This window comes from Diadema antillarum, unplaced genomic scaffold, assembly GCF_040938485.1.
Source record: "Diadema antillarum isolate AM-2024a unplaced genomic scaffold, OU_Dant_1.0 seq00000166_RagTag, whole genome shotgun sequence".
Taxonomy (NCBI): Eukaryota; Metazoa; Echinodermata; class Echinoidea; order Diadematoida; family Diadematidae; genus Diadema; species Diadema antillarum.
This window is the reverse complement of record NW_027271236.1, coordinates 1490006-1502279: the sequence shown is the minus strand read 5'-3', so window position 1 is coordinate 1502279 and position 12274 is coordinate 1490006. Positions and strand designations below refer to the sequence as shown.

General features: G+C 41.7%; 1 protein-coding gene across 1 annotated transcript in view; it reads left to right on the top strand.

The window, feature by feature from the left end:
• Positions 1-12274, top strand: part of LOC139728158 (uncharacterized) — a 31864-nt gene that overhangs the window by 9197 nt on the left and 10393 nt on the right. Inside the window, exons 2-3 of the mRNA XM_071639123.1 lie at positions 7223-7307; positions 8777-12272. Coding sequence (XP_071495224.1) covers positions 7223-7307; positions 8777-12272 — 3581 coding nt within the window. The remainder of the gene's footprint in view (positions 1-7222; positions 7308-8776; positions 12273-12274) is intronic.

Here is a 12274-nt window from a genome sequence, read left to right as displayed (position 1 = left end):
CACTTTACTGTAATTCTCATGTGTAGTTACTTTCACCATTGTTTTTATCAATTTACAAGTGTACATTGGTATGTTAAACCACTGGAAAGAAAGAGACTGAGTGTCCTCTACAGACAAGTGGCCACCAAAGACAGGTTTGACTGGATTACCAGCAACCTCTATGAATTCATTGCCTTATTGAGAAATCGGTGGTCAAAGGATGCGTGGGTGGACAGTGGTGTGTAAAGGCACAAAAATACGTGTACATATAACCCACAAATTACATTCAGAATTGAGACAGCCTACAAAGCAATTATATCACCATGTGAACCACTACTGGGGAATTCCCAGTGAATGGCCAGCTGACTGCTGTGTGCTTTTATAAGTACCGTATTGGTAAGTCTAAGATGTTTGCTCATTGTGCAAGCTGCAAAGATGCAACAGAGATATTGGGCAATCACAGGATTGCAGTCACACACTGTTAGAAACTGGTAGAAACTGAGAAGCTCATGGTGCTTCTCACACAGTCAGTACTATTAAAGAACATTCTCATCAGGGAGGTCTCTCACACTTCCCTGTTCTCATCAAGAGTTAGTATGAAAGGGGAGGAGACTGATAAATATTCGGGTGCGATTTGGACTGTACAGGACAAAGGTGGCGTACATGCATTGGAGTGAGTATTAATTGTCAAAGTGAAGAGCTCTGAGATTGTATCATAGGGGTATGAGTGGGGATTGATTATTGTCTCCAGTCTAGAAAAAAATGTCTCACAGACTTGTTTGAGGCTATAGGAGTGTATCATATGGGTGTAATAGTTAATGTGCCTGTACCATGTTTTTGTAATCATTGGAGAGGCTCAACATTCACCTTCTACTATTTAGAATTTGCTTGCAATATATTGAAATGCTCTATCAAGAAATAATAGGTTGTTTTGGATGAAAGGCTCTACCAAGAAATAATAGGTTGTTTTGGAGAATTTTGAGATCAAAAGTATGAAATGATTGTTGATCTCATTGTTGATGGTGCTGTGGTGCTCCTGCCATTTCACCTCTCCTGTGACTTTTTGTCTCGCCCACCGGAGGTGAAGGCGAGACTAAGGGATCCAAATGGCGTCCGTCCGTCGTCCGTCACAAATGTTAAAGTTTACCTGCAAGACTCTCTTATGATATATAACTTGGCAACTGTTACAGCAATGGCAGCCACACTTGGGTGATAGAAGCACTAGGGGTATCTTCATGTTATGGTGTTGTCGGAGGTCATGTGATGATGTCAAAGGTCATTTGAGGTCATAGTAAAGAGTATGTGCAAGACTCTCTTTTCTATGTTAAAGGACAAGTTCACCTTCATAAACATAAGGATTGAGAGAATGTAGCAATATTAGTAGAACACATCATTGAAAGTTTGAGGAAAATCGGACAATCCGTTCAAAAGTTATGAATTTTTGAAGTTTTTGTGCAGTAACCGCTGGATGAGAAGACTACTGCAGTGTGTGAAAAACATGCGTACAACAATATAAGGAAAATATAAAGAGAATTTCACAAATTTTAATCTTATGAAAGAAGTACACATTCCCCCGACTCGTTACCGACAAATGTTATGGGTAATATTATTCCCCCTGCCTTTAGAAAGAGGCAAGTCAAGTGCTCTTTTATTATGCGAAAAAAATGAAAATATGTTGAATTTTCTTTTTATTTTCTTTATACTGTTGTACGCATATGACTCACAAGCTGTAGTAGTCTCCTTATCCAGCGGTTCCAAAACAAAAATTTTAAAAATTCATAACTTTTGCATCGATTGTCCAATTTTCCTCAAACTTTCACTGATGTGGTCTACTAATATTGTTGCATTCTCTCAATCCTTATGTTTATGAAGGTGAACTTGTCCTTTAAAGTTTACCTGCAAGACTCTCTTTTGACAAATAACTTCACATAAGTTGCTTGGATTACAACCTAACTTGGGTCATAGATGCACTGGGGGTACCTTCATGTTATGGTGCCGTTGGAGGTCACAGGATAAGGTCAAAGGTCATTTGAGGTCATACGTTAAAGTTTACTTGCAAGACTCTCTTATCACACGTAACTCAGCACATGTTGCTACAAATTGGTACAATGGCAATCAAACTTGGGTGATGGTAGATGTCTCTTGGGAGGTTGAAGGTAACCACAAGGTCAAAGGTTACAGACGGGGGTCAACGAACTTTTAGGGCCCAATGTTAAGTTTTTAGGGCGCATTTCGTTTATGGCTCATAACTTTTGAAACCTTTGTCCGTTTGTGACCAAACTTGGATGGAAGATGTCCCTTGGGGAGGTGAAGGTCGTCACAAGGTCAAAGGTCACAGACAGGGGTCAACAAACTTAGGGCCCAATGTTATTTTTTAGGGCGCGTTTTGATTGTGGCTCATAACTTTTGATCCCTATGTCCGTTTGTGACCAAACTTGGACGGTAGATGTCCCTTGGGGAGTTAAAGGTCATCACAAGGTCAAAGGTCACAGAAAGGGGTCAACAAATTTTTAGGGCCCAATGTTAAGTTTTTATGACGCGTTTCGATTATGGCTCATTACTTTTGATCCCTTTGTCCGTTTGTGACCAAACTTGGATGGTAAATGTCCCTTAGGGTGTTGAAGGTCACCACAAAGTCAAAGGTCATAAGCAGGTCAATTAATTTCTGGGAGATATAAAAAATATTAATTCCTTGTACGCGAATGGGCGAGACACAATTTGGCGATTGCCTTGTTGATTTTTGTGGGACATTGACTGCATCCTTCCTCAAATCTTGTGTCAGTCTATGGTTGTACAAGGAACTGTCAACTGGCTGGACACTTTGAACATCATTTGGCCATTTGGTTGTGGAGTAATATTGGTATGATTTTCATACAGGTTTGGGCTGCTAGGCTACTGCTTTTAACACACTGTCTTAGCACAGTGCATGAAGCAGGGACAGTTACTGCTTGCTACACACCATTGACAAGACCACTTACAATAGATGGATTTCTTTCTGGACCTTGGATGAATAGTGTGACAATGGATGAGTGTACTTCTTCAATACCTAGTGCTGTGAAGCCAGACTCTCATACCAATGGATCTAATGTGTGCTATACAAGGCAAGCCTTGTACTCTCTTCGCCACAGCTTTGGGACACACCATCTACCCCCGGATACTTATGCTCGCATTGTTGAGTTAGGTATAGCAAGTCACATGACAGGCAGGACAGGTGATCGACATATTCATAATGGGACAGGCACTTGTGAAGCACAAAATGGTCAACTACAGCAAAAGTATGTATACTCTCAAGTGAATATGTGTATGTAAGGTTCTAGCGTCGCACGGCATGATGGGATGGAATTCTAGTACGCTAGCACAGCGACAATCGGAATGCAGTGTAAACTCTCTTCAATCTCACACTTGAGCTCAGCAAAGTATACTTGTACAAAGTGCATTCATGTGTGGTTTACATACATACGTCACACAACCGATTGCCCTCCATACGGCCGTGCGAGGGGTGAGCTCTTGTCTTGTCATGGTACTTAGAGTCTGCAAAATACTCCCAGCTAGTGTATTCATGAAATAATCCTAGTACAGTAGTAGTCGATGATTTCTGGTCAATACAATTGTACCTTGTCTCCTAATAATATTCAAGTCCTAATATACACGTAAGCTACACCTTTGGTCACAACATTCAAGCAAATAGTTATATAACCTACAATGTAGTTCACTGCGCTGTGTGTCATACAGTAATCATTATTCTGTTACAGAATTATTACTAATTACGCAAGAAACATGCAGAAAGTTGAGCAAGAGCTTATCAAAAGCGTATGAGTAAAGTTCCATTTATGTCATGCATTCACATTGAAGGTGGACAAAGCTATGTACAAATGTATTACTCTTAGTTACGTTGTAGTTTGTCATGTCCATTATATATCAACTATTTACATGTATGTGCCACATTCCTGTTGCTGACTCAGTCAACGACTCGCCAACTTTATAAGTTTTGCATCAAAAACCAATTGATAAATTCCAATTTTATATGCCACAGTACAGATGCGAGCCATGTCTTTGTCATAGAATTTACATCACAGCAAAGTTTGCCATTTTCTCTATAACTTACAGTAGCTGCAGTGCATTTTTGGCATGAGTGCTTGTATAAAAAGCTATGTGTACCTGAGATGGTTTTGAAAAACAGCATGTTTTCCAAAAGTGCTCATGCATTGTGGTCTCAGAATAATTTGGCGCACAAAGAGTTAAACTTATGATCAAGAAATCTCTTGAATTTAGTACTTGTCCGTGCTCCTACCACCCATTCCTGAGTCATCTTGTGTGGGCTATACACGTACACAACTGTACAGCCAAACTTGTTTATAGGAGCTGCCCAAGGGAGATGAAAAGAGTGACCATTATAGACAGGTGGCTGACTATAAACAGGTTAGCCAACATTTTGTATACATTGTATTACCTACATAATTATACAGATATATTATCATTGTATAATACCAGTATAAGTACTTTACATGTAAGCCTACATGTATGTGTGCATACGTATGCATAGTTTCATGCATCAAACAATGCTGGTATTGATCAAATTGTTGCACAGTAGCAGGCATACAGCAAGCAAGCTTTTAACTAGTGCAATACAGTGACTGAATGATGTATGTATGAATGTAGTGTTGGTGATCACTGAATGTCAGCCACCGATGATCAGCACAGCTGCAAAGCAGACAAACACGCTGAATTATCAGCTCAGGTGTGGCTCTGTGTGGGTCTGTGTGGGTCTGTGGCCACTAGAGACAGGTTAAAAGCAGATGGCCACTACAGTGTATCATACACAGGGTCTCCTGTTTTAAATATGGCTTTTTTTTTTTGGGGGGGGGGGGACTTTCAGTGGCTGCACTATGGCAGGTTTGACTGCACCTCAATACATGAACAAACACAGAGATGCCAAGTTCAAAAAACTTTTATGCTCGAGATTTTTATGACTCGGCGTCTCGGCGCTCGCGCGCATGCGCATGCAATGTGAACGAGGAGGGTTTCCCCCTCCCATGATAAGGAGCTTTTTTAGATTATTAGCTCTTAATGATGCGATCGGGTGCATACTTAAGTGACTGTTTTTTACTAATTTTGTAAGGCAGAAGGGAAATATACCTTCAATTGCAACTATCACTCTAATCCTTTGAGCTATGCTCCTTAGTTTTGGCCCAAATTGCAGACTTCACCAGATGCGTGAGAAAAATGGGTGCCATGTGTGAGACCGTGAGACAGACCCTAAATGCTTGAGTCTCACGCAGAATGTGTGAGACTTGGTAGCTCTGCAAACATCATGTCATGTTTACCATGTACAATGTGTTCATGAAATGAATCCATTGTTCGGGAAATTTGAGGAAGAATCTCTGACAAAGGAAGTGCTGATTATGCACAATGCAGCAACGAAACTGTCCAATTGTTTGCACGCAGTGTACAGTATATTCAGGAGAGTTCATATGCACCATATTAAACATGGCACTGTTTTTCTAGGGTCACTTGCAATTGTAGTCTCATCTTTAGCCCATCAATTCCCAGAAAATTGTTTCTGTACATAGTTAGCTCTTTATCATAATTACCTCTGCCAAGGAGGGCATGTTTTTGTTGCTGTTGGGTTGTTTGTTTGTTTGCAAAATAACTCAAAAAGTAGAGGATGAATTTGGATGAAACTTGCAGGAAAAGTTGATAGTGACACGAGGAACAGATGATTAAATTTGGTTGTGATCTGGATAGCCATCTGGATGCAAAATACTCCTATTTTTTTTTTTAAACCCGTTGAGGACGGACTGAATCTGCTACAACACGCATTTCCCATAGATACTTGCCCGAGTATACTCTGGACTTGTCCTCAATGGGTTAAGAGTTATCATTGACAAGTATGCCCAACAAAGGAGGGAGTTCAAACTGCATGTATATTGAGGTGTGCGTATTAATAGAGCACTGAGCGTGTGCTCAAGGCACAGCATGCAGTAAACTGTTGATAAGGTAGCCTCCAAGATACAACATAAACAGAAAGGCTTCTTTATCATTGGGAAATATTGAAGGGCAATTTTCAGCATACTGTATACGCTATAATTTTCGCGTACATAAATTTTCGCGAATTGCTGCTGTCACACATTTTCGCAAGTGGTTAAATTCGCGATTGGGGGACCAGAGAAAATATGAAGTGGCAAAGAAAGTGTGAATTTTCAACTTACTAGCAAATAAGAATGATACTAGTTATACACTGCATGAAAAAAACTTACCAAACTCTGCGAACTAGTAAGTTAGAATTCAACATTTTTGAAGTGGTGAAGTCCATCGCACTAGATTTCTGACGAGTGATCCCCTTGAGATAATGGATTGGCTCTCTACAGTATTCGTAAGTATGAGACGTGGACATGCGTAAACAAGCTTAGCCAGTATGGTCTGTTCGGTAAGCCGTGACATGGTATACTAGTACTGAAATGTTCGTATCATCAAGGCAAGGGATTCATTTTGGAAGGTAATATTTTCGCGTGTTGTTAATTTCGCGATTAGCTCCCGACATCGCGAAATTCGCGAAAATAAAACCCACGCGAAATATATAGCGTATACAGTATGTGTGTATGGGTGGCAATGATCTGCTTGACAGAGGTCTGCACTCATCCAGTGCTCTCCTAGTTATTATCAGTATTCATCGTTAGCATTTCAAACGGTAGAGTAGTATCATCCTTCATGTACAGAGCCCTCTGGTGTTTGACTTTTTAACTGTTTGTAGAAGTTTAAAAAGCCTCATGACTGCTTCAAAGTAAAATATAATGTATATTCAGCGTACATAAACTTACTCTCAAACTGACATCACACTTTAAAGGATTAAAATTCCTATTATGCTCTGAAATTGGCAGACTTTTGTAATTTCTTTCTAATTCTGTGTACACGTGTAATGAATTCAGTTACTCTGTAGTTCCATCTACTTGTGTGTAATCTTTCTCCCAATGTAAGATAATGTGCAATGAGATTTCAGAGGAGCCAATTTAGATACAAGATGATAATTTCTGAGGCTAGATTTCCCATGATGTGATGGGTTAAAAGTTAATGCCACAATTATATTGTAGATATTGAAAAAAATTAAATATTTGGCAATATTTTTTGTAGAAAGCACTGAAAAACATATTTTTGTATAGTTCCCACCGATGAGTGAGTAAATGGAGATCTGTGTATGAGCGTATTATCATTACGTTTCTTCCTTTTTTATTTGTTTGTCGTATAGTTTTGGCGACATGTATGCCAGCTTCTTTGGATCCAGTGGCCGGGGGGAATTCCCTCAAGGTTCTGAGAGATCTATGTCTGCCGATGTAAGTATCTATGGACCTCTTGACTCATGCCCAAGATTGGGCTTGTTATTGTATGTTGAATATTTGACCACTTTTTGGCATTGTCCCATGGTAAGAATTTGTCCAAAATCTTGTTTCAGCAAATTCCAGAATGTCATTTGTCTATCTGTCAAAATTTAGAACACTTTACATGAATTTTGAATTGAATTAAATTGAATTGAATTGAATTGAATTGAATTGAATTGAATTTTGGATATTAACCTGTTGAGGACGAGTCCTGAGTATACTCGGGCAGGTGTCTATGGGAAATGTGTGTTGTAGCAAAACCTGTCCGTCCTCAACTGGTTAAAGTCCTACAATGTAGTTAAGAGTGTATGTGGGAAATGCAAATAAATGTTCTATTAAATTGCATTGCTTCAGAAATAGATAGTACATATATTTTTGTGTCTGTGAAAGGAGTGTACATGTATGTGATAGACAAAGACATTGACTGAGCACACATGTAACTTGATCTTCTTTAGATTTTAAAAGCTAGCATAACTTTGATGTTTCCATGCATCATCTTTTTGTCATATAGTTCTTTAGCAGTGATTGACAGATTATATCATATAACATGTCAAAATATGACATAAACCGTACCATTTAGTCATAAAAAGTATTGCAAGGCTGCCCAGCAGTGATATTGTGCAAAGTTTATTTTCAGTCACACAGTTACAGTACGTTGTATTTAGAGTGCTTAGTTATTCCATTATAAAGCAGATAAAATTTATAAATGAATTATTCTTAAGTCCTGCTATGCAAACTTGTACATGTACATACTGATGTCATGATGGAACGAGACAAATAGAATGTTGATATGCCATAGTCTGGGTTAATTGCCATTACCATCCGCATTAACTTAATTTTGGGATACATTCACGATCATATATGCTTTGTGAAATGTGTAGCGGCAACATGAATACTTCCAGATTATCATTTCTATTGTTGGGTTTGTTATTCCAAGTGAAGTCCTTCCCTACCCTTATTATGATGTCATAGGACACACAATTGTTGCTTTTGGTGTACAATGCCCCTGGACTCTTTGTAGGAGCAATATGTTTTGGGGGTTTTCAGTTCATCCGCTTAAACAGATTTTGTTATCAAGTTTGTCTGTTTGTTTGTTGTTGTTCTTTGTGGGGGGGGGGGGTGGGGAGGAGAGAAAAATTCTAGATATTTAGTGGATTTTCTTGGTTCCTAACCCACAATGAATGAGATGTAAATGTGCTGATTTGGAAAAAGTACCACAGGATCAAAGGTTGTTGAACTTTGACTAAAAATGACACTTTCAGTTGAAAATTATCTGAGATACTGTGCTTCTGTATGAATAGAAATGAATTATATGCAAGTATTTGCATAAAGTGAAAGTGGAGAGAGGTCAAGGTCAAAATTCATTGCACTTTTGCGCAAAAGTAATTATGGTGTGTGTTTGTTTCTCTCTTGTCCTACATTAGGAGTGTCTGTACCCCTCATCTCCATACCAAGGTAGGCCAGTGACCTCAGACCAAGCTCAGCACCAGGGGAGGCCCAACCAGGTGCTGAACACACCCCCTTTCCCACCATCTTCCCAACACAGCTGGCAGTCTTCCAGGAATGGTTCTACTCTCTCGGCGCAGCAGGAGGAATCCTTCTCCCTGGGTCCATTCCACAGCATCTGGTCTGCCAGGTCTGCTGGACTGGCAGGTGATGCCAACCAGAACCACCAGCAGGATTCACAGCAGTGGGCTCACTCCACCACGCCTACATTTGGCTCTTTACCACACCAGGCACCACAGTGTGGGACTGAAGGTACCATGGGAGCCACTACAGGGGTTTTCAATGGAGAAGCTCATGTACCCTCGTCTATGACATACCCATGGTCTCCGTATGACAGTCTAAACAATTCTTTTCAGAATTCCCAGCCTTCTCATGCAGGATGGAACTGGGCCAATCAGGATTACTCTTTACCTCAGTATTCAGCTTCTCTGGCTGCAGACCACCAGCAAGCCAATCACCACCCAATCAATGAATGGGAACTGTCAGAAGATGAGTTTGCCAAGAAGATGCAGGATGCAGATATGAGAGGAATTCAAGAGAGACATGAATGGAAAAAACAAGGCATCGCATTTTCACCTGTGCCTGGTGTTCATGTCAAGAGCAAGGCTACTGGCCACCATGGTCATCCTCCAGACAATGCAAGTAGCATCGTAGCATCTTTCCTGGAGAGATATCGGAACAAGGAGCTTCCTCAATTCAGCCGAGAGTCCAGCACAGAGTCTGTCGATAGCACTGTCAAAGGCATAAACGCTGTCCCGGAACGCACGAGTACTGCAGATGAGAATACTACTCCAGTTGCTGCAAAGTGCAGAGAAATAGGTGCTGACACGGAGACTTATTGGGTACCAAGTGCCTGTGAAGGAGTAAAGAGGAATGGTGCATTAGCTGCTGCAAAGTCCAGTGATGACGGTGTTAGTAGCAATAAATCAACAAACTCTGCATCAACTCCAGATGAAGTGAATGACCTGCAGTACCCCGACACAGCATCAGACATGGGAGAGTACTCAAATCAAAATGACTCAGGCCGGACTCTTGGAAGTGCAATCAGAGAGATCAGATCATTTTCAGATCCTGTTACTGCTCCAGAGACACTGAAAGACAAAACAACAAGGGGTGTTGCATCCAAGAATGGAAAGCTGAGGCCAGCAAAGCGAAAGCCAAAAGGGCCGAAAGACAAACGGAAACAAAACTCTGAAGGGACTAATTCCAGGATGCAAAATGGTGCTGCAGAGGTCATTTCAGTTCACAATGGAGGAGGAGTTGCAGAAAGCACTGCAGAAGTGGTCACATGTGGACAGGTGTCTCCAAGTGTTCGAGAGGAGACCCCAGTAGCCAAAGTTAACTCATCACAACCAATCTTGCCAAAGAGTAGTGTGGAGGAATCTACCAGCCCAATCTTGTCACAACCACTTGTAGATGAAAGTTGTCCATGTGAAAAGTCTGAAGTGGCCTTTGAAGAAACACCTCACCTCCCTGGCAAAAGGTCATCAATATCAACTCCCACTTCTCAAAGGGATGAATGTCTGGCATCAGAGAGTCTTTCAAGCACAGTGCAATCTGGACTCACGGACAGTGCAGTGGCCACACAGAGGAGGTCAGGAAGTGAAGCAGAAGAAACTGAAAGAAGTGCCAATTCTGAAGCTGCATATTGCGGAAAAGTAGGAGAGACAGTGAAGTCATGCAATGCAGAGTCTGGTTTCAGTGCAAGAAGTGAAGAACAGAGTAAACTGAGAGATTCATGTTCGCAGCATGTGTCAGAGGGCAATGCTCTTGAGGAAGGGTCTCCAGAGGAAAGTCATGATCAGTGTCAGCAATTTGTGCAGCAGGACAGTGGATCAGTTGGTGGTGCAGGCATAGCAGAACTTGTCCAAGAATCTGTTGCTTCAAGTGATGTGCAGGACCTTGGAAGCTCAAAAACTAACACTGCCCATGACAAACAGCAGGTACTTGAGTCTACCAAAAGTGAGGAGGCACAAGATGCCAAAGTCAGCTCTCCTTTCTTTGACCCAAAGCGGATATTTGGAGGTCCTTCTGTGAAAATGGACAAGAAAGTTCAGAGGCAGGGTTTGACTGAGAAAAGACAGCATGAGAAGAACACTGCAAAGACACAAGCTGCAGATCAAGAATCCAAGATGGGACAAAGGTCAGGTGAAACAAATGATAGCCAAACAAGATCGCTTGGATCTAATATAACAGCCATGAATGCAGAAGTAGGGAATGGGAGCATTTGCAGCAAGGACCTTCCTCCACATCAAAGCCAACACGTGCCTTCCACAAGGGTTCCAGACTTAACATCCTCAAACCCTGACACAGGAACAGCATCAAAGTGTTCTACTATCATGAAAGGGAAGGAACTTGGCCAAACATCATCCATCATGCAAGATGATTGTAGGGTTTCTGACTCAAAGCATGAGAAAACCACCATCTCTGGGAAGTCTTCAGACCAAGGTCCAGGGAAATCCATGGAATCCAAAGGAGCAGTGAATGGATCTGACACAAGCAGAAGGAAAAGTCCTGAAGCCAAAGGGGAGAGAAGATGCAGCGGAGAGTCCCACATGGATGGCTTCCACCATCCCTTTGGATGCTCAGCAGATTGCTATAGACGGGATTCTGCCGCAGGCAGTACAAATGCATCGGGATTCACCCCACCACAGTCCTCCAGTATACCTCATGCAGAGGGTGCCCTTCACCATACCACTAAGGGGGCCAAACCACAGGGACTTCATGCCACATGTGCAGAGCACTCTCAGGAGTCAGAAAAAGTTCGGGATGAGGTGCCAACAGGTTCCTGTGACCAGACCAGAACTGGAGCCATGTCACATGGATTCAAGTCTGTCTCCTCAAAAGGTTCATCAAATGGACATGATGTCTTCTGGAAGACCTCTCAGGAGGATGAGAAATCATCACTCGGTAGTGCATTTCATAAAACATTTGATGATAGCAGCACTGATTATTCTTCATCTGAAGAAGACACTCAAGGAAGCTCACAGAGTCCGGGGAAATCTTCAGAAAAGAGTGATAACATACCCTTCACTGCAGGTCCATTTCGTCAGGCAAGAAAAGAGAAGTGCCATGAGTTTGACCCATCTACTGCCAAAGAGTTACGAGAAGGACTCAAGACCTCCTGGATGTCCCAGCAGAAAGAGAAGGAAAGGAAGAAGCAGAGAGAGAAGGAGCAACAGGAGGCACACTCTAGAAAGAAGCCTACAAGAGCCACCTATGGCCAACCAAATGGACAGCACACAAGGACCCCAGAACACAACACTCGGCAGAAAGAGAAGACCCAGAAATCTTCCCAGACGAGATCAGAAGGACCAAAGTCATCTACCCAAGAGAGGGAGAGGCACCAACCAGCACAGGAAAATGGCCTCAGAGAGGATGCTGAGGAGGATCTTGCCAGACCAATCAGTGATGGT